At 52.7% G+C, this 21132-nt stretch overlaps 8 protein-coding genes across 8 annotated transcripts; 6 read left to right on the forward strand and 2 right to left on the reverse strand.

Annotated features, from left to right (window-relative positions):
- Positions 1-133: 133 nt before the first annotated feature.
- cyp5 (uncharacterized protein) lies at positions 134-845 on the forward strand (the record flags this gene model as incomplete). Its single annotated transcript, XM_056943891.1, has 2 exons — positions 134-145; positions 228-845. 2 exons carry the CDS (start codon positions 134-136, stop codon positions 843-845), a joined length of 630 nt encoding a protein of 209 aa, XP_056800774.1.
- A 1092-nt stretch (positions 846-1937) lies between these two features.
- zpr1 (zinc finger-containing protein ZPR1) lies at positions 1938-3381 on the reverse strand (the record flags this gene model as incomplete). Its single annotated transcript, XM_056943892.1, has 2 exons — positions 1938-3206; positions 3256-3381. The coding sequence occupies 2 exons, from the start codon at positions 3379-3381 to the stop codon at positions 1938-1940; spliced, it is 1395 nt and encodes a 464-aa protein (XP_056800775.1).
- A 591-nt stretch (positions 3382-3972) lies between these two features.
- Positions 3973-5424, forward strand: N7459_004709 (uncharacterized protein; the record flags this gene model as incomplete). The annotated part of the gene is made up of 1 exon (XM_056943893.1): positions 3973-5424. The coding sequence occupies one exon, from the start codon at positions 3973-3975 to the stop codon at positions 5422-5424; it is 1452 nt and encodes a 483-aa protein (XP_056800776.1).
- Positions 5425-6124: 700 nt separating this feature from the next.
- On the forward strand, positions 6125-9716 carry N7459_004710 (RTP1/Tango6 family protein; the record flags this gene model as incomplete). The annotated part of the gene is made up of 3 exons (XM_056943894.1): positions 6125-6197; positions 6252-6834; positions 6884-9716. The coding sequence occupies 3 exons, from the start codon at positions 6125-6127 to the stop codon at positions 9714-9716; spliced, it is 3489 nt and encodes a 1162-aa protein (XP_056800777.1).
- A 407-nt stretch (positions 9717-10123) lies between these two features.
- Positions 10124-12202, reverse strand: N7459_004711 (RNA lariat debranching enzyme; the record flags this gene model as incomplete). The annotated part of the gene is made up of 3 exons (XM_056943895.1): positions 10124-11914; positions 11982-12083; positions 12167-12202. The coding sequence occupies 3 exons, from the start codon at positions 12200-12202 to the stop codon at positions 10124-10126; spliced, it is 1929 nt and encodes a 642-aa protein (XP_056800778.1).
- Positions 12203-12668: 466 nt separating this feature from the next.
- Positions 12669-13247, forward strand: N7459_004712 (ribonuclease P Rpr2/Rpp21/SNM1 subunit; the record flags this gene model as incomplete). Its single annotated transcript, XM_056943896.1, has 1 exon — positions 12669-13247. The coding sequence occupies one exon, from the start codon at positions 12669-12671 to the stop codon at positions 13245-13247; it is 579 nt and encodes a 192-aa protein (XP_056800779.1).
- A 221-nt stretch (positions 13248-13468) lies between these two features.
- On the forward strand, positions 13469-16680 carry canA (putative cullin binding protein CanA; the record flags this gene model as incomplete). The annotated part of the gene is made up of 3 exons (XM_056943897.1): positions 13469-15811; positions 15869-16207; positions 16264-16680. The coding sequence occupies 3 exons, from the start codon at positions 13469-13471 to the stop codon at positions 16678-16680; spliced, it is 3099 nt and encodes a 1032-aa protein (XP_056800780.1).
- Positions 16681-18232: 1552 nt separating this feature from the next.
- On the forward strand, positions 18233-20893 carry N7459_004714 (uncharacterized protein; the record flags this gene model as incomplete). Its single annotated transcript, XM_056943898.1, has 3 exons — positions 18233-18543; positions 18600-20270; positions 20323-20893. The coding sequence occupies 3 exons, from the start codon at positions 18233-18235 to the stop codon at positions 20891-20893; spliced, it is 2553 nt and encodes an 850-aa protein (XP_056800781.1).
- Between the last annotated feature and the right edge of the window lie 239 nt (positions 20894-21132).

A 21132-nucleotide genomic window follows, 5' to 3' on the forward strand; every position in this document is an offset into this window, starting at 1 on the left:
TTCGAGGTCTCCAGCGCCGCGGTGATAGACGCATGACTAAGCGCGATATCGAGATCGCCGCACATCGCGGTCAACTTTGCTCCCGCAAATTGTCGAGACTCGAAGCCCAGAAAGACAGAGAAGACCTCGCAGAATGTCCGTCACAGTATGTATTTAATCTCCCAAGGGCCTCTTTATCTACGGCTGGATCTCTATCTTCTCGTACCGTGCTAACACTTGCCCACTAGCTCCACACCTCTCAAGGCGACCTTAAGGTCGAGCTCTTCTGCGAAGCCGTCCCTCAAACTACCGAGAACTTTCTCGCCCTTTGTGCATGCGGTGCTTACAATGACACGCCTTTTCATCGTCTCATCCCCGGGTTCATGATCCAAGGCGGCGACATCTCACTCGGCCCAGCAGCGCAACCCTCATCCTCCACCAAACCAATGCTTCCCTTTGAGATCCCTAAAGGTGGCACATCCATGTACCATCCGTCAGCAATGAACCAAGAAATACACCTACCTGCTCTACGACACAATGCGCGCGGTATCCTTTCAATGGCGTCCCGCCCAGTCAAGGACAGAACCGCACCAGGCTCGCAGAATGCGACTGGCGCAACGATAAACGGAAGCCAATTCTTCATTGCTTTTGCGCCTGCACCGCATTTGGATGGTGCCAGTACGGTCTTCGGGAAGGTTTTGAACTTGAGTGCCCAAGACGAAAGCGGTGATGTGCTCTCCAAGCTGGAGAAGGCCCATGCAAAGGTTGATAAGAAGGGGAAGGTTTCCCAGCCCAAGGAAGGTGACGACTTTGAGGCACTTCGGATCAGCCACGTTACTATCCACGCAAACCCATTTGCAAAGTGATCTGCTCCAATGGCATAAACTACTGCAGAACTCAATGAAAGTTGAGAATCCCAAAAGCCGTGTCAGGGAGCAGACAGTGGCTTCAAACTAGAATGGCTCTTGCATCATTTTTCAGGCAACATCACATGCTTGCGCCATCCGATGATCCAATATGCCTGTGTCCTAAGGTACTATTGCTGGTCGTCCAGCCTACTTTGTCCGCAACATTGGTGTGGTAATAAGGAAAATAGCCGACACCTTGCTAGTCTATGGCTGTGCTAAGGCTGATCAGACCAGCGAACAGCTTGGTACTCTTTGAAACAAGCGATCTGTTCACTGAGACTATTACAACCCACTGCTATCGCAAAGACCAAGGCCACTGGCGAACAGCGAACAAGATGCCACTGGGGTCTAGAGCATGGACTAGTGTACGTGAAAGCGGGAATGAGACTGAGTATGAGTACCTATTACATACCCACAGATGCTGCAGCCATGTATTCAAGGCAGAATACTCACTATCTAGCCTATCCGCTCTGGGTTTGGTTCCCAATTCTCGGGGTGCTTGATATGAGGTATCTACGTGCCCCTGGCATGAGTAACCTTCAATAGATTTCCAAGGTTTTCATTCGCACCGCTCTAGATGAAAATTCTATTTTCCTGCTGGGATGGCTGCACCTCGGTATGGCCATTTGTACGGACCTATGTATTCGATCTTCAAGTAGATTACCTGCATAACTTCCCAGGGGTTGGCCGTGTGAGTCCAACATTGACATCCCTCTTGTTTATCAGAGGCTTCTTGAAGACTCAGTCCGAATTTCCGGGAAAGTGACATGAAACCTTTACGATGGACGACTCTAGGTGCTGAGCAGAAGAGGAAGGGACCTGAAACAGAGGACCTCAAGCAGACACAAAAACTTTTTGTAATGGCCACCCAGTAATCACAACCCTTGTCATCACCAGATATCTATGGATGGAAAAAAGGACGAATATACATACAACAAAGACGCCGTCATGCAATAACAGAAGAAAAGGGAAGCGTCTCATGCATCATAATAAACGTAAGGTATCATCACCAAATAGATAAAAGAGAAAGTCGTCACCAAATAAGCCACATCATGACTGCTGTTCCTCAGCTTTCTCGGCATCTGCTTCATACCCTTCAGTCTTCATGTCCTTCAGACCAAGATCATCCTCCTCTTCATCTGTGCGAGTGTACTCCTCAATTTGGATTTGAGGGTCCTGCGCGGGTGCACATAGATCCTGAACATAGCTGTTCGCCAGAGGATCCTGCAGGGTGATGGAGAACTTGATCTTTCCATCGATGGCCTCATCCAGGCGGGAGAAAAAGCGCGCCCATTTGTCCTTATCCGAAGAGGCCATGCTGTCACCTCCGCTGCCGGCAGCATCATCCATATCATAGATCTGACCACGCAATTGGTCCCGCATCTCGGTGAGGAGGCCTTCCACGGTGGTGAATCGTCCTCCAAGGGATCCAGCTGTGAGCACGAGCTCGAGTTCCTCACTGGCAAGGGAGCATGTATCGGACTTGAGAATGTCCCGGGATAGATCCAGCTCGTTTTCGACGCTCAGAGTGATCTTCTTGCCCTTCTCTGGAACCTCGCTAATAGCCTTCACGTCGCTGGATTTGTACCCACAAGACTCACAGTTGGTTCCGAACAACAGAATGTCCTTGAAGTAAGGAATCGATACTTTCTTGACATTGACCGAGCATGCCTTCGTACATCCAGGGCATTCGGCGGGAAGACTGTAAACTTCGTCGTTGACGATATCATCGAAGGAGTCAACAGCACCAGGCGCGGGAATCCCCTCATGGCGGGCAGCCTCGGGATCGTTGGCAATTCCCAGCTCTTCATTCTGCTCGTGGGTGCGAGGATATTCCTGGCGGCGGTACTTGGTGCCGCGGTCGGTAGTATTGGGCGCAATCCAAGAGTTGCCGGTTGGGTCATCAAGGGATATGGTGAATGGGAACCCAGTCCGGTCGAGAATGTCCTTCAATTTCTGGATAATAGGCTCGAGGGCATCGTGGAGCTCGGGGGCCTGGGCCTTGCGCAGGGGTTGCTCACTCGACAGGGATTCATGGATACGCTGAATGACACCCTCAACATTGGTGAGTTGGCTCTCTCCCTTCGGCATCTCAATGCCCAGTGACTCAACCTTGAAGATGGAAACGTCGCTGCGAATGACTTGGCGTTGGAGATCCTCCTCGTTCGAGACCTCCAGAGTGTACTTGCAACCATTCTCCTGAATCTGGCTAGCTGACTTGACGGAATTGTCCTTGAAATGGCAGTGAGGACATTCGAAAGACTCGAGGATGATATCGCGGAAGAAGGGCACGCGAAGGAGAAGAAGTCGGGTTGTTCCCTGCATGGGACGTCAGTAGTGAGCATAGGCTTGCACAGAGAGGACATACAGTCTCATGGCAGTTCATGCACAGCGACTCGACCTGGACAAGGCCAGTGTCATCTTCTTGCTCGACCAAATCGCCGATTTTCTGGAATTGCGACTCAGGCGCATTCTTGTTGGCGTCCGCAGACATTGTAAGGAGTTGTAAGGTGAACCACAACAGATATGCACAAGGATGGATAGAGAGAGAGAGAGATGAGACAAAGAACAGTCGAATCCCTTTAATACAAGACACTAACGAGAGTCAAATGAGGGGCGAGGTTCACGCTTGTCGCAACCGTCAGGCCGATTGCCAAAAAAAAATCTCGCTGACCGCCCGCCCGAATCTTCCGTCACGTTCTGCGTGGCGGGGCTGGAGGGGCACTGCGGCTGACTAACGTATACTTCGATAGATGGATATCTAGGGCTACAACAACGAAATGTCCGCGGCATCGACTTCAATTGCCAGCCCTTTTGACACAATACCTCTGTTAGACCAACAGAAGACGAATCAGTCTTTATTTGGAATACATATTTAGCACCTCCTAGTTTCGTTTGGGTGTACCCAATTTTCTGCATCTCCTTCCAACTTGGCGGTCAGCATACAACTTACCTGAACCCTGTGATAAATCACGCTCCTAATGCTCCCGCCGTATTCTCTTTCCATCCTTTACGGCTCTTTTTTTGTGCCTGACAAGTGGCTGCGACTACAATGGACTACAATAAACCTCTCGACATCCTACACATGGCGGAAGAGACTGTTTGGGTGAAGAAGGTAAATACGGCTCGCGTGGACGGGAGTATTTGCAGCTGGGCTTCAGCTTTCCATCCTGAGAAGCTCCGATGCCGGCTAGATGGTGGGTTCCTGAACGGTTCATACAATGTTGGTCAACGGATTGTTTTCGATGATGGAGCAACCTGGTTTCTCCGCCTCCCTCGTGCTAGCAGCATTTCCCCAGAATACGCAGACGAAAAGGTGGCTATGGAGGTCGAAGCCCTCTTCCTTATACGAGGAAAGACAACGATACCCGTCCCTAAAATTTATGCTTGGGGACTTGTAGAAGAGAATCAGCTTGGCTTAGGTCCTTTTATCCTGATGGAGTTCATCAACGGCGTTTGCCTTAACGATGTGTTTGGTGGGGGCGATTCGAGACTTCTCAAGGAAGAAATATCGGAGACCGATATCGAATATGTTTACAGACAGATGGCATATTTTATGTTACAGCTGTTCAAGATTGATTTCAACCATATTGGTAACCTACCAACTCGGAAGACAAGATTCGCTGCCCCTAGCCGGCCGCTTACATGGAAGGGACATGAGATTCTGAGGGTAGGAGGTGTGAGTACATTTGGTTTGTGCTACGGACGACCTCAACATGAACTTGGGCTAATAGCATTAGGTGATTGGGCACACGGCCTCCAATCCACTCGACAATATTTTGAATATATCAACAACCAAGACTGGCAGCAGCTCCTGCTTCAATCAAATTCAATCGCAGGGCCACGGAGTGCAAGATCGAGATATGGGGCGTTGAGCATACTGAAGTCTCTGATTCCCGAATTAACGAACACAACCTATGATCGCGGCCCTTTCAAACTTATATGTGATGATTTCGGCATGGCAAATATGATCGTTCGAAGTAAGGGTGATCTTACAATCGTCGGGGTGGTAGACATCGAGTGGGTTTATGCAGGACCAGCTCAGTTATTTGGATCTGCTCCCTGGTGGCTTCTGCTTGATCGTCCTGTCAACGACGAGTGGGACTTCGAAGAGGGAGAGGCCCCAAAGGCTACCGATCGCTACTTCAAATGTCTCGAGATCTTCATACGCGTACTTGAGGAGGAAGAGACGAGGATGACGGAAAGTAACCGGAGAGAACTTACTGAGTTGGTAAAATGGTCCAGAGACACAGGCGCTATGTGGCTCCATATGCTCCTTTCCAGTGGCTTCTTTGACGATCTGACCTTTCCTTGCATGCAGCTGCGAAAGCACAAGGGTGTGCAGTGGTGGGAGGAGCGTATGCAGGACTATGAGGATACAGCAGAGGTCGAAAAATTTGTCGCTGATAAGATGAAGGACTTGGCAGCGTATGATGAGATCAAAGAGAAGGTTGAGCACTACAAGGTGCTTATGGATAACGAGATGTCCGCAGAAGATTTCATTTCTAGCGTGTCCTCCATTCTCGGCTCTAATTAATATCTCTGTTGAGGTTTGAAGAGGTTTCGAAGACCCAGAAGCGCTGATAGTGAGGGACTCGAGAAGATTACTTGGTGTGTACTGGGCCGTCGTGCCCCAAAACATTTGGAAAGACTCTTGAATGGAGTCTAACTCCGGACGGAAGTTGCTCTGAAAATCTCTTTGGCACCTCCAACCAAGCTTTTTCTGGTCTCTCCTTTGTTTCGTAGTTAGTATCCTTAACTCTGAGTTGACGCATCTTGTGAGACCCCAAATGCACTCATGGAGTAGGAGAGAAACTTAGAAACGCCCTTCATTGTCCATTGCAGAAGACGTCCTAGGGCAGGGAGAAGTTCCCCTTGGGAGGTGGGAAGTACTCCTACAAAAATTGGAGGTCCCCTCCCGGCTGGGAACTTGGGAGAACTTTGGAATCAAGGAGAAGTCTGTATTGCTATTCCGCCCAATCTGCCAACTAACCTTCCAAAATTGGAAGCGGGCGTACGCTTAGCCAAGCATAACATACAGGAACGGATCAACTATTAATGCGAGTCCGACATATTACCTCATCGTTCCACTTTGCTTACGTGAACATCTAGGTGAGTGAACGCCAAGACCAGATCCTCTTGCCTCTCGCGGCGGATATAGCAGCTGCTTCTAACGTTTTGGTTGGAGAGTTCCAAGCGATGAACCTGAAGTGTTTTACTGAGCTGATTAGCTCGTGATGGGCGATTCAAACCGCATTCGGTACGCGTTTGGCGCAGCCAGCGAGTTTTTGAACCCGGTGCTCAATCGAGGCATGTCATCTCCAATGCGTTGAACTCGCTGCTTCCGAGCTAACGGCCGAGAAGATGAACTACAAAAATCTCAAGGCAAATCGTTGCTGGCGATTCTCAGCCAGATCCCAGATGTTTCCGCAGAGAGCAACGAAGCAGTGAGGACGGAGGTCATTGGCAGGGCATTGAAGATCCTGAACCAGATCCACACGGCTTTTGTTACTCCAGCAGGACAGCAGGATGAACTGCTTCTCGAAGGAGAACGCGAAGATGAAGCTCTTGAAGATGCAAAGCGTCGTCGGATGCTACATGCATTGTTGGATCTGATCTCGCTGGAAGGGATTTATCCGTCGCTTTCATCCGGAGTCGGAATTCCTTTACAGCAGAGAGTGATTTCCGTATTGCCGGCTGGCGTCATCGCGAAGCAGGTTTCATCTGTTGCCAGTAGCACACCTCATAACGAAGATCTTCTGCGTTTGATCATGGGGGTCCTACTTGACATCGCGTCAGACAGGCGATCTAGCATACAGCCAGTTATCCGGGGTCGCATTCTAAGCGATATAATCAGTGGCGCGGCGGACTTGGCTTTCAATCCCAACATGCCAGCTAATGACCATCAATCCAAGTTTCAGAAAGGATTTCTTGATTTTGTTCATGAGTGAGATCTACCACCCCTTTCGATACTTCTGGGCGCTGACAGATATCAGTACCCCGAGTGCAGTCCTTCTGCCAACACTGTCCAGTTTCCTTCAGTCGGATACTACTGCCTGGTTCAAATCCACAGTGTCGGCTCAAATATCCCAAGTTCCACTTCGCCCCGGTGGTGTCTTACAAACCATCATGTTTATTGCGTCCCAATTTGCCCCCTCACTGGGACAAGAAGCCCAGAGCGAGCCGTCCAGTGGTCCTCACTTCACCGTCCAAGCCATCATGCAGATCTCAAGGCTTCTCTCTTCAGTACCTCAGGGCATCAAAGCGGAGTCATACTTCGAGATCATTGCCCCTCAATTGCTGTCCCTGTTGGACGGCGACGACCCTGATTTGAGGAAGACGGCATCTTACACCATTGGAAGTGGTATTTTGGGCAAACGTGCTTTTGGTGCTCCAGGCACAACCGGACACTTGATCTTCATCGAGCCCATCTTCAGGGCTCTTACCGCGGAGCTTAACAATGCCTCCAGCAGATGGATGGATCGATATGCAGACATCGAAGGGTCTAAACCGCTCGACAGAGGGAAAAAGCTCTCAATCAACACCTTGGTGGATGATGAACTGGTCGAACTGGCCATAAATCGCCTGAAAAGTCTGTCCTTGCAGCACCCAAATCCCGGTCTTGTCAAGAGAATAATCTACCCCATCCTTGTCCCTCTTTGGGGTTTGGCATGCTACTCTAAAGAGCAAGATTTTGAACAACTTCATGGGAAGGTAATGGCTTTACTCCAAGCCTACTTTGGCATCTCAGTCGGTGTGCCACCGCTCAAGAAGCTCGTTGATAACCTGCTCTGGGATGGTGGCTCGAGTTGGACCTATGCCACCGCCTCCGAAGGCCGGGTTGCACTAAGAAGGAGAATTGAGGTGGGAGAGGATCAGTCTAATCTCATCAAGCTGATCGATTCACTGCAGAGTAGGACGGAGTTGTTTGTCGAACTGCTAGGCTCCGACCCCAGCAGCGAGGAGCGCACAGGCGATATATTCCTCTACGTCAGCGAGACATGGCTGGTGAAATCGCACGAGCCAGACGAAAAGACCAAGTCATCAAAGCCACAGCATATCGGCAAAACAAACAATATTATCCAACAGCTGGTGAGCGCCAAGATTGCGGAAAAGCTTCTGGACAATTTCAAAGACACGCTGTCACGCCGCCCGCTTCGAGTTTTAGAACTTATCAAGCAAGTCATAGACGGAGAACTGGGCACTAAATCTGCACAAGAAGCCAGGAGGCGAGACCAGAAGTCTGGAAAGCCATCTCTTTCATCACTTGCCCATATTGTACAAGACGAGAACCAGAAAGAAGAAGAAGGATCGGACAAGGAGGCATCTGAGTCTCTGTCAACGGCATTTAGCTTGTTGTCCACGGTCCTTGCATCGCCCGACTTTGCGATATCCCGAGAAACCAAGGCTTCATTGGAGTGTATCAAGGATCGACTGGATCAGCTTATCCCGTTTTTGCCGACCGCACTTTCCAAGCCAGCAACCACCTCTTCGATGCTGCTAGAGATTCAGCTCACATCTCCAGAGCACGATGACACGAAACCACTGCCAGCGCATATATCCGACCTCGAAACTCACCGTCAGGCTTTGGCAAACCTGAATTCCGAGCTGCCACCAATACAGGCAGAAGGATTCTCTCTTCTTTCGAAGCTGATCATGAATTCATCTCCCGTCCTCGACATTCCATCCACCTTGACATTACTCCTGTCTATCATCACCGATATATCGGAGTCATCTGCGAATGAGGAATTCATCTATCTCAATGCAATAAAACTCATTGGGACATTATCATCGAGGCACCCGCGGACCGTGGTAAAAACACTGGTCGACAGCTACGCCGACAAGACCGAGAAAAAAACCCTCGACCAGCGGCTCAAGATCGGTGAATCCTTGTTGCGCACGGTCCAAGATCTGGGCGAGGCATTGACTGGAGAGACGGCGAAAATCCTCGGCGAGGGCATGGTCGCTGTGGCAGGAAGACGAGGTCAAAAGCCGCAAGCCCAAAGGAGCCGTAGACAGCAAGAGGAAAAAGAACGACGAAGGCAAGAGCGCGAACAGCGCAAGCAGAAGGAACCAGGTATGCCTGCGGGATGGTCAATTCCGACTGGAACATCTGTGTCAAAGACCCAGGCGATCGCCGACGACGATGACGATGGGGATGACATCTCCGCAGACGAGTCCCCAGAGCACGCCGCAAATGTCGTCGCCGCATGGGCTGCAGGTGCATCTGCAGACGAAGAGCCCGATGATTTACGCGTCCGCGCCTCAGCGCTGTCTATCCTCGCATCAGCAATCCAGACCAATATCATTGGCCTAGGCCCTGCCCTCATCTCCTCGGCGGTTAGTCTCGCACTAGCCACAATCACCCTCGAGCCAAGCGTAGAAAGCGCAATTCTTCGTCGCGCAGGCGCTGTGCTTATCCTCGACATCCTAAAGGCATTTGATACAGCACGCGAAGAGCGAAACGGAAGAGAAATTGGATTCGGGTTCTCCCTCACCGACGAAACTTCTGGACATTTCACCCACTCGCAGGACCAGAACATCCGCGGGCCTTCCACAGTGGGTAATATTCCATCCATGCTGCGTACCCTCGGATTTGTCGAGAGCCGGGAGACAGATAGTATTGTCCGTGGACACCTGCGCGTTCTGATTGAGAGTCTGGAAGCGTGGATGGAGAAGTCTTTGATGTGGGGAATTGCAGCTCAGATGGGAGAAGGCGACGCGACGGAGCCGAGATTGGAGCTTGGAGATCGGATTGCAGGACTGGATCTTGATCCCCTAGCTGGGCGGAATGCAGCTACGAGACCGCGTATCGAAGAGATTGAGTAGCTGCAGATATCTGAATTTCGATGCCATGTCCTGGAACGTTGTTGTTGGGTAGAGACTAGCTTTATACTCGTCTGACAATGACGTGGCTGCAACTCGCTGCCAGCATTTTTGAACACTGGGATCGAGGAAAACCGACCTAGGTTACGTGAAATCTAAATGAAGCAAATTGCTCGACATTGTTGAATTATCTACCTCTGACTGAGGGTGATTACAGATCTCGGGACCGAGATGAACATCAACAGAGGAAGAGATGATAAGAATACAAATTGAAAGTGATCTCAGACTCAGCCGGAGATAAACATAGCCACCACTCCACATAATAGATACCATCAAGATGACCCTTATGGCCCGCGGGAGCTATGGAGGCCATCTCGACACCACCAGACCGACCAGACCACCCTCTTCTCTTAGCGACCGCCCGCGCGGCCGCGACGTCCACGGCCACCCCGGCCTCCGCGGCGCTTGCCCTCGTTCTCGGGCCGCAGAAGGGACCGGGGGCCGGCGTCGACCCGGGCCTCTCGCTCCTCATCCGACAGGTTGAAGGGGTTGGGGATCTGGAGGAGGTCACAGAACGCGATGGTCTGTGGGTTGGTGTATTCCGGCGGGGCGACCTTCGTCGTGATCGGCACCTGCGCGTCGTAGGTCAGCGCAGTGAGAGCGAAGTTATATGGGACATCCATTAGTCCCTTGGCGACGACGTTCTCTTCCACCCACGCCTCGGCCTCGATGATGGCCGCGCGGTATGCTTCCTCCCCCAGATTGTCGGGGACCTCGGCGCTGGGGTCGCCGAGTTGGAGGTCCTTGGCGAACACACGAGTGATCGCCAGCCACTCCTTGTCGTATTGCAGACGGAGTGGGCGCGGGGCACCGGCGTTGCCGGCCTTGGAGATCGGCTTGATCTCCACGAGTTGGACGTAGGGGTCGTGACCCCCTGGCTTGTCGAGAGCCAGAAACTTCGTGACGCCGTTCTTGATCTCCTGCGGAACGACCTTCTTGGTTTCCGCAGCCGGCGGACGGGCGAGGCTGGCAGGCAGCTGGGCACGGACGTGCTGAGCCACTGCCTGGTCGACCAGTGACTGTCCCAGACGGTGGTCATCAGCCCCGTCCGTGCCAGTTGCCAGGGTGTTGGAGGCGTTCGGGGAACCGACGTTGCGTGCAGGGGATCCGTTGCTCGACTCGCTGCTGGTGCCTAGGTCAATCTCGTCGGTGTTCTGGACGAGCTCGTCCAGCTTCTGCTTCTTGTTCATGTCGACATCGACGATCTCGGTTTTGAGGGAGTTCTGGTTGTTCTTAGCACGAATTTTGTAAGTAACACTGTGGCATCCCTTGTCGGTTGGGCGACGGGGCTTCTCGAAATCCTCGCGAAGTTTCTTGAACGCAATAGCCTCGGTCCTCCGTGCGGTCTCTCCGAAGTTGCTCCAAGCGGACAGCCGGTTGGCGATAGTCCCAATTGCGGCACGTACCTCTGCAACACCTTTCTTCTCTGGGCTCTTATGGCCATCGAAAGTAATGAGATCCCCGAGGGGCTCCGGGGCTTGAACAATCTCCTCATGGGCCCAGGCAGCGGGTTCATCGCGGTTCGATGTGGCCTTGCGGGTTCTGGCGCCATCATGGGTCATGAGCACTGCAAACTTGACGTGGAGATGAGCTGAAAACCAGTAAGCAGGGCGGAGACGATCGATCACATCGCGGGCAGCGGGGCTGCCCAGACGGCCATGGGTGGAGTCCTCGCGCAGATGCTTCTTCTTACGGAAGAGTTCGTCCTGGTCACCGAATCGTTCGATGCCACGGGGCCAGTCGTGAGACAGTCCGACGTCGACCTGGGTACGGATCTGAAGAAGCTTGCGGACATCCAGCTCTCGGATATGGTAGACGCTCTGGACGTCTTCGGAGTTGTAGGGCAGACGTTCGAAATGAGGCTTGCGGTAGTCGTAGCCTTTCCAGATACCGGACATTCCGGAGATGCGGAGGGGGCCCAGGCGGAGAACGTTGGCGGCACCGAGGTAGTAGATGTTGGGAGCAACCCAACCACCGTAGTAGAGCTCGAAGAGGTAGTTGCTAGCCTCATGATTACCAGCACAGAAGATGGTGAGGTAAGGCGCTTGGCGCTGTCCAGAGTAGTACTCATGGAAGTCTCCCATCTGCTTGTACTTGGCAGGAACGGAGATGCAAGCTGCATCGTTGGCGTTGCGAAGAGCCTAGTCAGGTCAGTCGAGCCCTTGAATCTTAAGGTTCTCATGCTTCGGGGTAAAGAGAAATTCAAACCTGGAAGTCACCACCGATGATCACACAATCAACACCAGTCCAGCCACGAGCCGCAGTCTGCTTCTCGACATCGGCATAGATGTCATTCAGACAACCGTGGCCCTGTATCATGTATTAGCATCCACTCTGATTTCAAGCTCATCTGCTACGTTCAGGTGAAAAGCTGCACAATGGAAGAAACTTACACAGCCAACAACAGCGATGCGAGGGGAGGAAGACATGACGAGGGAGGGTGATAGGGGGAAGAGGTAGAAGGATGAATGTGGTGAGGAATGATAGGAATGATACGTGGAAGATGGAATCTCTCCTTCAAGTACTGGATGCTACCAGTGAAGATCACAAGTGAGTATCAGATGGCACCCGAGCAGGAATAATTGAGAGGTCAGGCAAGAAGGGAGAAGAACATGGTTAAGGAGCAAGATGAAATGGAATGGGAGGCAGAAGGAGGAAGAAGGGGAATGGCAGATGCAAAGACCGAGTTAAATAATTGCCAGGGAGCAGGAAGACTGGGTTGGTTGACAGTGAAGTGGTGGTGTTCAGTGAATGCCGGGAATAAGGTGAATGCTCGAGATGGCAGCGGAGCCTCTCATTCGCCCGCAAAACTCGGCGACAGAAGCGGGCCACCATCTCGAACTCCCAAACTAATCATCCCTCTTCCCTAGTTCGGCCAGATTCACATTCACTACAATGGCCCCCGTCGAGCCTCCTCAACTGCGCTTTCTCAGTAAAGCTGCTGATTGGCTGGACTCGCGCAGCCCTTCAACGTCTGCGCATCTGTTGGCCGTCCACACGCGTATCCTCCTCGAGGATCAGAAACCACTCCATCCGCGACAACATAAACACCACTGCGGTGGCTGTGGTAGTCTTAGACAGGGTAAATCCAGCGTCACTCGAGTCAGCCCGAAGAACAGTAGGTCCCACGCTGTCTCAAAACCGGGATCAATAGGGGGTGCGACAGTGTACAAATGTCAACGCTGCAAGCAACGCGTTGTCCTGCCACGCATGACGAGCAGCAAACCTCTACGCGCCTCTAAACCTCCAGCCCCAGTGAAGACGGTGACTGCTACCTCTTCTACGCCTACTGCTGCTTCAACGGCCAACAGTATTCCTTCCGAAACTGCTGCTCTCACAGCCGATCCAGCCAAAAACGACAACGTCAACAGCAAGAAACGCGCCAAAGCTCGAAAACAAGGTGGGCTAGCTGCTTTGCTCGCGTCTAAAAGAAGCGAGCAACCGTCACTCGATCTCCTGGATTTCCTACAGTGAACAGTGGACATCGCATCATCGCATTCGCAGCATTACGAATCTCATCGCCGCACGTCGGCCACCGGGGCTACATAATTCCGGACGGGATCGACGCGGGGCTCAACCCAGCTTTCGGTTCCATTTCCATCTCCAGCTCCAGCTCCAGCTCTTCGCAGATAGGCTTACCTGCCAGCTTTTGTTGTGAATCGACCAATCAATAAAGTTGCTCGAAATACAGCAAAATGTCGGAATACTCGCATGACGAGGACCATGACCCTCAGACCGACGAGCTCCGCGAGACTGCTTTGGTCACGCTAGAGGCTCTGATCAGCTCCTGCAATCAACAGATGCAGCCCTACCTCACCAATACCACCAATGCCGCCCTCCGATTTCTCAAATATGACCCCAATGTCGCCGAAGTTGAAGATGACGAGGAAATGGGAGGCACCCAGGATGATGGCAGCGAGGACGACGCGACCGAGGAGCCCGACCTGGACGACGAGGACTTCGAAGACTTCGAGGAGGAAGGTGGATACAGTGATGTTGATGATATGAGCTGGAAGGTTCGTCGATGTGCCGCCAAACTGCTCTACACGCTCATCTCAGGCCGCGGCCGTCCACTGGATGATGCTACCCTGTATCAACAAGTCACCCCCGCCCTCATCTCGCGGATTAGCCGAGAGCGCGAGGAAAGTGTGAAGCTCGAAGTCGTCTCCACTCTCACAGCTCTGGTCCGTAAAACCAGCGAAGGTTCGGCGGTTGTCACATCCAATGGGTTTTTGGAAGCCGTGGGCGGGTCCAAGAACTCCCGCAAGAGAAGACGCCAGGATAGTGATGCAAGCATGGTCGACTTTGAGCCTAGTGCCGGCACTTCCTCCGCCATTGACTCACCTGTCATTCCTTCATCGCCACAATCCGGACCACAAGCGGATTTGGCCCGTTCCGTGCCTTTAATTGTGCAGAGCCTGGTGAAGACGTGGAAACAGGCTTCAATGCCTCTACGGCAAGCTGCCATCGTTTTACTGAAAAGCCTTTCCCTGGCCCGCTATGGCGGACTGGCCGATCATCTTCAGCAGATCGAAGACCTCATCGCAGACGCCCTAAAATCGTCCCCCTCGGGTAGCTCAACAGCACACTCTAGTGCCGCCGTGAGCGCAGGAACCCTGCAAATCGAAACTCTGGCTCTGCTTTCCGCAATTGCAGAAACCCATCTGTCTGATGCACTCCTTCCCTTCCTCATTGCCCTCGTTCCAGGCGTGGTTGGGGCGGTCAATGAGCGCAACTACAAAGTTAGCAGCGAGGCTCTGGGGGCCGTGGAACAGATCGTGAAGGCACTGACTCCACCTCGTGTCTCTTCCAACACCCCTGATGTTGCAATGCAGATAGAAAAGCTTTATGAGGTTGTTCTAGCCCGAATTATTGATACCAGTGCCGACTTGGAGGTTCGCCAACGAGCGATTCATGTATTTGGTGTCATCCTTGCTCGCACATCGGGTGAACGGGGCACCGAGTATCTTTCCGCAGACCGGCGAGCAAAGGGTCTCACCGTCTTGGTGGACCGCGCTAAGAACGAGACAACTCGTCTGTCGGCTGTGCGTGCGATTGACGATGTAGTTGTGCTGACCAGCCGCAAGGAAGATGTGACACCCGAATGGGTGAATAGTGTCACTCTTGAGTTGGGATCCAACCTTAGAAAGGCAGATCGTGCGTTGCGCAGTTCGTGTCTCGAGGCTCTTCGGAGTCTTGCTATGAATTCAAACACCAGATCTCTCCTTGACGCTAACACGATGGCCGCGTTGGAGAATGACCTCTTGCCTCTTCTATCAGCACCCGACTTCCATCTCCTTACACCGAGTCTCATCATCATTGCCAAGCTCGTACCTGGAAATTCCAAAACTCTTGTCAACGATGCTCTGATCTCCTCCGTCTGCTCCATTGTTAAACAACCGCTTGTCGGCACTGTTCTCAAAGCCTTGCTTCTTTTGGCAAAGGTCATCGGCGATGAAGGCGCCGGTGCTCATTTGATGCAGAGTCTCTTACGAAAGGTTGGAATCACTGGTGACTCCTCTGTTGTCGGTCGGACCATCGGCACCCTCCTTGTTCATGGGGGGCCAAATCTGGGCGTCACCATGGAGGATTTCTCGACCGAATTGCGGGCAGCGAAGGATCCCAGTCGCAAGTCTCTTTCGCTTGCGATTCTGGGCGAGATCGGACTGCGAATGGGTGCCGATTGCTCGCTCGCACCTGACATCTTCATTGCTCATTTCGGCTCCTCGTCCGACCACGTCCGCTTGTCGGCTGCCACTGCTCTTGGGAATGCGGCCGCAGGAAATATCAAAGCCTACCTGCCGATCCTTTTGAATGGCCTAGACAAGTCCAACGCCCACAGCTATCTCTTGCTGCACTCCGTTCGAGAGTTACTCCAACACTCCGAGGTTGTACGTCCCGAGTTGGCCCCGTCTGCCCACAAACTTTGGAAGGCGCTGTTAGCTGTTTCCGAGGAGGAGGACAATCGTGCTGTCGGCGCCGAATGTATTGGCCGGCTGGCTCTCCTTGACCCGGTCGCTTACATTCCTCACTTTCAGGTTTGTTCGACCCAGCAACTTCTTCCCTTGACGCGCTCAGTGCTGATCGTTTTGTAGGAGTATTTGTCCAACCCCGATCCGGTGATCCGTGGTGTTGTGATTTCTGCCTTCCGCTTCACACTTGCCGATTCGAGCGACGCTTACAATGACGTTTTACGACCACTGATGGTGCCTCTGCTCAGCAACATGCTGAGTGATCAGGATCTAGGTAACCACCGGCTTGCATTGACTACCCTGAACTCTGCAATCCACAACAAGATGAACCTGCTTCTTCCCCATCTGGGTGAACTACTTCCTGCAGTATTTGGTGATACCCAGATCAAGCCCGAGCTCATCCGCGAGGTGCAGATGGGTCCGTTCAAGCACAAGGTGGATGACGGACTCGACCTCCGCAAGGTGAATCACCTAGTTTTGTTTTAATTCTGAATATCTGTCTGACTACCATCTTGCAGAGCGCCTACGAGACACTCTACGCGTCGCTCGACACCTCCTTTTCGCGCTCCCATGCGTCTGAAATTTTCGATCGCGTCATTGCGGGGATCGCCGATGAGCAGGATATCCGCGCGATCAGCAACCTGATGACGTCCAAGCTGATCAGCATTGCACCTGAAGAGACCGAGCGCCGACTGGATGCTCTCTCGGAGGGCTACACGACGGTGCTCTCGTTCAAGCCGAAGGAGAATGCGGTCAAACAGGAGCTGGAGAAGGCGCACGAGGCGTCGCGGGGCATCCTCAAGATCACCAAGGAGCTTAGCAAGGCATTTCCGGGGGCCGAAACGTCCACCGATCTCCACAAATGGAGGGGATACATGGACTGGGTGCGGAAGACGTTCAGCCCGCAATTCCAGACCCTCGATGCAGAGGCGTGAGTCGCAGGACTTAGTTCCGCCGGATTCGTGGCATCGCTCGACGATTGCTGCCGTGGCTAGAAACGAGATAGCTTATGACCGGAATGAATAAAAATGCATCACTACTGACTTTTGTCATTATTTGCTCTCGACCCATGGTCATTTTCATCGCCAGCAGATCAATTGGACTGCAAGGTGTGCCGTCCACTCAGCCCCCTACCTGCAGGCTCGGCCTCAGCCTGACTCCACTCTGGGGCCGGTCTGGGTCGCCTCGCGGTGGTCGATACTCGATTCGGGATGGCTGTGATTCAGCCTTGGCTGGGACGGAGGATTCTTGCGTAGATGTCCGTGGAAGTCGATTGTACATTACAGTACATCCCCCCTTGCGTCCGGAGCTATGCCTTCGATGCCAACACTAAAATTGCTTAACCTGGACCCCGACTCTCCACCGAGGCACCGCGTGGAGCCCGATGGGAACCTTGCCAGGCGCAATCGGGTTGCTAGGAATCAACCGTTCACATTACCGACGTGCTCAGATATGCCGCGTAGGATGTTGAAATTTGATCGATCGAGGAAAGCTAGCTGTATGAGGGATGGATTCCCGCCGTGGTGAACTCCGAATCGGCCTGAGCGATTTGGGGCTATGTGTTTCACCCACTTTGCGGCAGACGAGAATAAGTCTGCACTGCAATATTACCGTTTTGATCGGGGACCTTGTCATTTATCCTCTCGTCGGTGATCGGCCCAAGCCTTGCTAAGAGATGCTAAGAAATCCGGGGGTGACTCTGCCAGCAACTGCCCTTGGACCCTGCAAATCTTGTCGATCACCCCGTCTCGAGTCTTCCAGGTTGCCCAACGCAGTGCCCAAGTGAGGTATATAGTTTGGCCCCAAGGCAGTGTAAACCTTTCCAGCAGGTCGAGAGAGCGACCCACGGGGACCGCCACAACGAACGTCTCGCCTTGCGATGGTGAGTTTGGGCGGTGCCTTGCCCCTATTTCACCGACGATGTGGGGAGTGCAGTTTGACGTGATTCAGGGTCGCCGGTATGTATAGGGCGTTTCTCATTGGAGTTCTAGGCCGGGAGGATCCATTAGGGCCCACGCCATTGGTGCATGGGAACAAACCAAGCTCCAGACTAAAACGCAGGCGACACGGTGATTGCTCGCTCCGTATAGAGAGTGGAGCGAGGATGGATGCGACAAAACACCCGATGGGGAAATTGGCCGTGTGAGTTTGAGAAGGGAAAACGGATACGGGAATTCTCGTGTGGCTCCCGTGTATCGAGGCGAGCAACCTTGGAAGTCCTTTTTCTTCCGTCAATTCACGCGTGACACTCATAGCTCGACCCTTTTCCACTAATCCTGACTATGCCTCAATAGTTCTCTCCAGTCCCCAGCGCCATCGGTTCTTTTCTCTCATTTGAATTCTTTGATTTTCCCACACTCTTTCCCTCTTTCTTTTCTCTTTCCCCTGTTGTTTTACGCTTCGACATCGCCCGTATACTTGACAGCGAGGCATGGACGTTGTTGGTGTGCATTCGATCTAGACCAGAATCTGTGTGCGTGCTTCGTCATGAAGCTCAACATCCATCAACGGAGCAGGGACTTGCTCCGCATTCTTCTCTCGCCGGCCCTGTGGTTCGATGTATATTGGCCGGCTTCGCGCAAGTACTGGTTTTCGCTGCTGTTCATTGGAGTGATCTGTGCCAAAGTACTTCACATCTACTCCCATCTCAACTCCCTCACTTGGGACCAATTCCTGCTTTGGGGCCCGACCTTTTTCCTACAAGATGTGGCCTGCGTGGTAGTTGCGCAATTGCTCTGCCAGAAATTCCACCGGAGATGGGCTCGTGTGCTCGCGGCCCCGGTGATGGTTTTCGCGAGGTACGTCAACCCAAGGTATAGGTGGAACCGTCGAGTCGCTAATCACCTTCATGTAGCGTGACGATCTCGGGCCTCGCAGCAGCCAACATATCCTTCTACTCGCAGACCGGGGCTGAAATTCACTGGCGACAAGCTCACTCCTTCCACCGTGATCCAGCCTCGGTCAAAACGCTACTGACCGGATTGACGGGGATTGTTATCGGAGAGGTCCTATTCAGTGCGGCAGCTTGGTTGTCGACTCCATACATCTACAACTGGATGCGAGGTATTGGCCAAATCGTCAAGTCCGCTATTGCACTTCTATTTCCGTGCTGGAAACGCAAGGCCAACCCAAAGTCTTACGAACAGGTCCCCTACCAGGACTGGGACGAGCAAAGTAGCGAATCGGAGTCCACGCTCGGGTTGCATGATCCCGCAAAACGGCCATCCTCACACAAGTCTCAGCCCTCCCTCCTGCGCATCCTTGTGGCCTTGGCAGCCGTCGCTGTGCTACTGTTGCGCTGCGTTCGCCCGTCAAACACCGCGTACTCCTTCTTGTCGCAGACCGTCATCGTTAGCCCATTCGAGAAGCCCCCGCGAACGAAGTACTCCACCGTGGATGTCCCCGACATGGAAGGTGACTACAGCTGGCTCGCTAACCGGACTGCCCTGTCTACGCCTCCCAAATTCGACTGGCTCCCCGAGCACCCTCTGAAAGGGTTCAGAGATTGGTATGGCGGCGGCAACAACTCTGAGCCCTTGCACTACGACCCAGCCAAAGACCCTATTCACATCTCCAATCTCGATCTCGACGTCATTGAGCCATTGCGTGAAGCTCTCCGAGGCGGCAACGTGAGCATCAAGCATATCTTCCTGCTCAAGTTGGAAAGCACCCGAGCCGACATGTTCCCCCTGCGCAAGGAATCCCATGCCGCCGATATTATCCGCGAGTCCTACTCGAACAACCAAATTCCCGATGACGTTGAAACACGACTGGCCAATTTAACCCGCAATGCTGAAAGGCTCACCGGTGTCCCATCAGGCTTTGATCAGTTCAAAAACGATTTTCAACCGTACGGGGGCATTTACGCAAGCAATGCCTATACCGGGGACACCTTCACCCTGAAGAGTATCCTGGCCAGTGTATGCGGGATCGCACCTCTGGTGGTTGACTTCAACCAGGAGTACCACCATCATATCTATGAGCCCTGTATGCCCCATATTCTCACTGCCCTCAACGAAATGCACAACACCCCGAAAGCAGAGTCCGACGACTACCGAACATGGCCCTGGCGTTCAACATTCATGCAGAGCATTACGGATCATTATGACAACCAGGATCTCCTGCTCCCCGCATTAGGGTATGATGACAAGATCACCGACAAGAGAATCACCAAAGACACGAAGCATCAGGAGGAAGAATCCCGCCCCAAGAAGTATAATTTCTGGGGGTATCCTGAACATGAGTTACGCGGCTACTTCCTCAAGGCCCTCCAGGAAGCTGAAGAGAAGCACGAGCGACTCTTTCTCACGCATCTGACCGGACAGACGCATCATCCGTGGGTTATGCCCAAGGGCGACAAGTACGAAGAGATGATCCACACAAACATGTTCAGCGCCCATAAGAGCAAGATCAACCGCTACCTGAACACGCTCGGTGTCGCGGATCGGTGGATTGGAGAGATCTTTGAGATCCTGGAGGAAGCTGGAGTTGCTGACGAGACCCTCGTTGTCACGGTCGGCGACCAGTAAGTATTCCCCCAACAGTATACTACGAGGTCTTCTCTAAGAATCATCCAGCGGTATCTCTCTTTTCGAAGATAGTGGTGTGACGCCCTACGACAACCCGCATGTGTCTAGTTTCCATGTCCCTCTGGTCTTCTCGCACCCACAGCTGCCCCCGATCAAAATCGACGGTCGCGTCACGTCGATGCAGATCCTTCCTACAATCTTGGATTTACTGGTCGAGTCCGCCTCGATGCCGAAAGAAGCCACCCGTGCCATCACCGATCTTCTGCCACTCTATGAAGGCCAGTCTATGATCCGAGAACTAGTGCCTGAAAAAGACGGCAAGCTTGACTGGCAGTTCACTGTGATGAACACGGGCGCCACATGGCTTGCTCTTCGATCTGCTCCGAAACCATACCGTCTGATCATCCCTCTCGTCCCCGACGTGGAATGGCGATTCTCCAACGTCGATCTCGACCCACACGAGCTGCACACTCTGCAATCCTTCAACCTGCTTCCTCTATTGAAGCAGGTCGGTACGGTGCACGGTGATGAGGCGGTGGAGTGGATCAAGGAGGCAGCGCATGTGGCCCAGTGGTGGGTTGCGGAAAACTGGCGTCGTTATGAGTACGTGCCAGAGTGATCAGCTCGCATTGGGATGCATTGGCTCCCACCACTTTTCTTTTGGTACTAGAAAGCATAACCGGCGTTTGGACGAGAAATATGGCGGTGTATATACACATTGGAAAACCCATTGAATTGGCATTATACTGGGTTCACAGCCTAATTCCTGTACATTACTACGATACTGACTTGGGAGGTATTGACGCTCCAATCGAGAATGACAATCTCACAAACATCGCATTCCACTAGTTCAAGGTC

This window comes from Penicillium hispanicum (genome assembly GCF_028827665.1).
Source record: "Penicillium hispanicum strain IBT 35686 chromosome Unknown utg000004l_segment0_segment0, whole genome shotgun sequence".
In the NCBI taxonomy this organism is placed as follows: Eukaryota; Fungi; Ascomycota; class Eurotiomycetes; order Eurotiales; family Aspergillaceae; genus Penicillium; species Penicillium hispanicum.